The sequence below is a fragment of the Alosa alosa genome, chromosome 16, assembly GCF_017589495.1.
Source record: "Alosa alosa isolate M-15738 ecotype Scorff River chromosome 16, AALO_Geno_1.1, whole genome shotgun sequence".
Lineage (NCBI taxonomy): Eukaryota > Metazoa > Chordata > Actinopteri > Clupeiformes > Clupeidae > Alosa > Alosa alosa.
This window is the reverse complement of record NC_063204.1, coordinates 10,910,981-10,915,980: the sequence shown is the minus strand read 5'-3', so window position 1 is coordinate 10,915,980 and position 5,000 is coordinate 10,910,981. Positions and strand designations below refer to the sequence as shown.

The following is a 5,000-nucleotide window of genomic DNA, read 5'->3' as shown; positions in this document are numbered from 1 at the left end:
GTGCCCCAGGTGTACCACTATCTATGGAGATGCCTACTGCTGTGCCCCAGGTGTATCACTATCTATGGAGATGCCTACTGCTGTGCCCCAGGTGTATCACTATCTATGGAGATGCCAACTGCTGTGCCCCAGGTTTACCACCAGCTATGGGGATGCCAACTAATGTGCCCCAGGTTTACCACTAGCTATGGGGATGCCAACTGCTGTGCCCCAGATTACACCAAATACATTTATGTAAATACTTACTTCTTTTATCCAAAACCACTTACAGATATCAACTGAAGGGGAGGGGCCAGTCTCCACTCAAAGGCACTCACGGTGGCAGCCAGGACTTTGTGACTACTGTACTGTATGCTTGCCAAGTTCCTTAGCCATGGCACTACCAGAGACTTTCTAATGAGGAGACACAGCACTCAAAAAATCCTCCATAGAACATGCATGTGGTTAGTTTGTAACGCCAATATGGCAGTTGTCTACACATATCCCGGCCAATCATGTGGTGTGTTGTGAATAGATCATGCCAATCATGTGTTGTGATCTCACCGCTGGAGCAAGGCTGGTGTCGTAAAGCCTTGCGCACATGCATTTCTGCCAAAATAGATGCCCAATAAAGCCCTACACTCCCACATTGCCCCATCTACTTTACACTTTTGCCCAAAGAGACTTGCATTGCAGTACAGTGGGGACATACATTTTCAACTGTATGTGTTCTCCCTTGATTTAAGTCATGAGTGAAGGACTCGTTGAGCAGCGGTAAGGTAATTGACTTATAATCTGTCCAGGTTCAATCCCTGAACCCGTCATTTTGAGTCTGTGTCACTTTGGATAATAGCATCTGTTAAATCAGCTATGAAAATCAGTCAAGACAATGACTCTACAGACATAGTTTGCTATTGAAAGGTTTTGAAGTTAGAATTCCAAAATCTTCAAACATGGCTCTTGTTGATAGGGCAATAAGGATTGTGACATCAACTGGTACCAATGACATCTACTTGTACTAACTGAGAAGGGCTGGAAATCTGCTGAACTCCAACAAGGTATTTTAGGCGATTGGGAAAACTGGCTTCTTTGAGAGACAAACATCCACTCGTTCTGGCTTATCTCTCTGTGGGCTATTCAACACATTATAGGACAAGGAAGGAACAGAGAAGCATAATAGGGCCCCTTTAAAGCACAAGCTCAAAATGCCAGCAGCAGTTTCACAGGTACAAAGCCAGGTGTATGTTGAGATGTGGCTGTCAGGTGCTGCAACGTGTGACGTCTCGAAAACACCCACCTCCAGAATGACGTCGGTCCTGGACAAACAGCGTCCCCTGCAGTAGCTGACTTCCACGTTGTCGAGGCGACAGTCGCCCTTGGTGATGTTTCTAACCTCGGTGAAGCGACGGCACTCCGGCTCAGGCTCCCCTGCGGAGCGGAGAAAAGGTTACTGGGAGAGAAACTGGGTCAGAGGAAAGAAAAAGGGATAGAGAGAGAGAGAAAGAGGGATAGAGAGAGAGAGAGGAGGGGGAGTAAGAAGACTTAGATAGAGAGAAAGACAGAAAGGAGAAAGAAGAGAAGCATGCGTAGGTGAAAGACAAAAAGAGGAAAATAGAGACTGAAAGAGACACCAACAGAGGAGAGAAAAAGAGAGAGATACAGGGAGACTTGGAGAGAGAAAGAGAGAGAGAGAGAGAGAGAGGGGGAAAGGCCGACAGTCAAAGAGAAGGAGCGTAGGAGATAAGAGAAGAGCAGAGAATGAGAATAAAAATATAGAGCTCTGAGGAGAAGAGGAGAGGGGTTTTGTGAACCGTTAACAAAGAAAGGGAGAGCCATGAAAGTCACACTGACTTTCAAAAGGCCCAGAGAGAAAGAGAGAGAGATGAAGAGAGAGAGAGAGATGAAGAGAGAGAGAGATGAAGAGAAAGAGAGAGAGAGAGGGAGAGATGAAGAGAGAGAGAGCGAGGGAGATGAAGAGAGAGAGAGAGATAAAGAGAGAGAGAGAGAGAGAGAGAGAGAGAGAGAGAGAGGGAGATGAAGAGAGAGAGAGATAAAGAGAGAGAGAGAGAGAGAGATGATGAGAGAGAGAGGGAGATGAAGAGAGAGAGAGAGGGAGATGAAGAGAGAGAGAGATAAAGAGAGAGAGAGAGAGAGAGAGAGAGAGAGAGAGAGAGATGAAGAGAGAGAGAGGGAGATGAAGAGAGAGAGAGGGAGATGAAGAGAGAGAGAGAGGGAGATGAAGAGAGAGCTGTGATGATGGAGGACTGCTTCACCTCCCAGGGCTCCCTGTACAGGACTGATATCATGACACACAATGCACTTTATCCATCTCCATTGCACTGTTAATGATAATGACAGCACAGACATTTACTGTGAAGGCAGTTCATGCCATGATATCATGACACACAATGCACTTTATCCATCTCCATTGCATTGTTAATGACACTACAGGCATTTACTGTAAAGCCAATTCATGCCATAACACAAAGGTTTGAGAAAGAATGTCTCTGTAGTAGCACTGCAATGAGATGGGTAGATTAAGGATTACTCTGGACCATGCTGGGGCAATTCCACGCTAAAAACTGTGACGTCCATAATGCCACTAAATACCATGCCATTGTGTTGCCGTTATGGATACGACAGTTTTGTGTGGAATTGCCCCCTATCATTAGCCTGCATGGTGAGTGTGTGATGGACCATCCTATCATTAGCCTGCATGGTGAGTGTGTGATGGATCATCCTATCATTAGCCTGCATGGTGAGTGTGTGAGTGGACCATCCTATCATTAGCCTGCATGGTGAGTGTGTGAGTGGACCATCCAATCATTAGCCTGCATGGTGAGTGTGTGAGTGGACATGGTTGCAGGGGGATAGAAAGAGACGGAGGAGGGGGAGGGGTACAAGCTGGTTTCTGTCGGTTACCTGGGAATTCCTTCATACACACTGGACAGCAGCTCCCTCCCTCCAGAACCTTCACTTCACCCTGGATGAGAGAGAGAGAGAGTAAGAAAGGGGAGGGAGAGAGACAGTGAGGGATGTATGCAGGAGAGAAATGTCATTCCCTCTGGCTAGGCTCAAAATAGCTCCTGGGTCTGTGTGTGTGTGTGTGTGTGTGTGTGTGTGTGTGTGTGTGTGTGTGTGTGTGTGTGTATGAGAGAGAATCACCCTCCCTAGCAGAGAGTAGCACCAGTCACTGACACATGACCGACTACATCTCCCAGAGTGCACTGCTCTGGGGCGGGGCCTGGGTGAGCTCCCCTGCGTGAGAGAGTGCACGGTGCTGGAGGGGAACCAGGGGGCTCATTTGAATGGACTAATGGTAATGAGAGTTGGGGGCAGCAAGGCAGACGTTTAGTGCACTACCGACTACAGGTCAATATGTTAGAAATGGAGACTAAGCAGAGGTCAGACATGGAGGTCTGAGGGGATGCGGAGATGGATCAGATGTCAGCTGATCTGGCCCAGATGTGGCCCAGACGTGGCCCCACATCGACAGCTGTCTGGGAATCTGTAGGGAGGCAGCAGCAGGAACAGCATCCTTCACAGGTCAGAGTGAGGAGAGCAGTGACACCTCACATGAGTGGAGAAAGAGGCGGGGGGGTGGCGAGGGGTGAGGAGGTGAGGAGGAGAGGAGAGGAGAGGAGAGGAGGAGGGAGGAGAGGAGAGGGAGGAGGAGGAGGAGGAGAGGAGGGGTGAGGTGAGGAGAGGAGGAGAGGAGGAGAGGAGGGAGGAGAGGAGGGAGGAGGGAGGAGGAGAGGAGAGCAGGGGAGGGGTGAGGAGGAGAGGAGAGGAGGGGAGGAGGGGAGGAGAGAAGAGGAGGGGAGGAAAGGGGAGGGATGAGGAGGAGAGGAGAGGAGGAGGGGAGGAGAGGGGAGGAGAGGGGTGAGGAGAGGAGGAGAGGAGGAGAGGAGAGGAGAGGGGAGGGGAGGAGGGGAGGGGAGGGGGGAGAGGAGAGGAGGAGAGGATAGGAGAGGGGAAGAGAGGAGAGGGGAGGAGAGGAGGGGAGGAGGAGAGGATGAGGGGAGGATGGAGGAGAGGGAAAGAAAGAGAGGAAGAGGGGGCATGGGGAAGGGAGGGGAAAGGAGAGGAGGAGGGTGGGCTAGAGAAACTGAAAGAAAGCGGCTGGAGAGATGAGAGAGAGATGGAGGAGAAGAAAAAAAGAGGAGAGGAAAGAGGAGGAGGAGTGAGGGGAGGAGGGACCTGAGAGTCACACACACACACACACACACACACACACACACACACACACACACACACACACACACACACTGGGCGCATGGGACATGTTGCGTGTCCAAAGCTGCTGACCTGATCCTGGCACACATAAACATGCAAAATCACACACACACACACACACACACACACACACACACACACACACACACACACACACACACACACACACACACACACACACACACACACACACCCCAGCGGAACCTCCTACCTCTGAAATAAGCTTCTGAGTGTGTCATGTCTTACCTCTTTGCACTGTAAAGGAGGACAGATTGACTGGCATCTCTTCTGGCCATTAACACAGCGGCACAACAGGCAGTCCATTTCCCACTCCGAGCCAGCCTACACACACACACACACAGACACAAACACACACACACACTTATAAATAAATATATACACAGAATGAACATATGATACATGCACACAGAGATTGTGCACACACACACATACACATTAACACACACACACACACACACACACACACACACACACACACACACACACACACACACATACACAAACTCAGATAACATGCAGAGCAGTATGAGCTTTCTTCATTTAATTTCCATTTAAGAATATTTACACTTTCAGTAATAATGCTAAACAACAAAAAAAAAAATATCATAATTGTTAAGTCAAAAGGCCCCTCAGACGAGGAGGAGATGCACAAGTGTGTGTTTGTGTGTGTGTGTGTGTGTGTGTGTGTGTGTGTAATCCAACCCCCCCCCCCTTGCCGCCCGTGCTGCAGTGACTCTCTCTGGCATTTCTACAGTGTTCATTAG

General features: G+C 49.3%; 1 protein-coding gene across 1 annotated transcript in view; it reads right to left on the bottom strand.

Moving 5' to 3' along the window:
• Positions 1-5,000, bottom strand: part of sspo (SCO-spondin) — a 114,441-nt gene that overhangs the window by 6,836 nt on the left and 102,605 nt on the right. Inside the window, 3 exon segments of the mRNA XM_048266994.1 lie at positions 1,277-1,407; positions 2,902-2,962; positions 4,462-4,557. Coding sequence (XP_048122951.1) covers positions 1,277-1,407; positions 2,902-2,962; positions 4,462-4,557 — 288 coding nt within the window.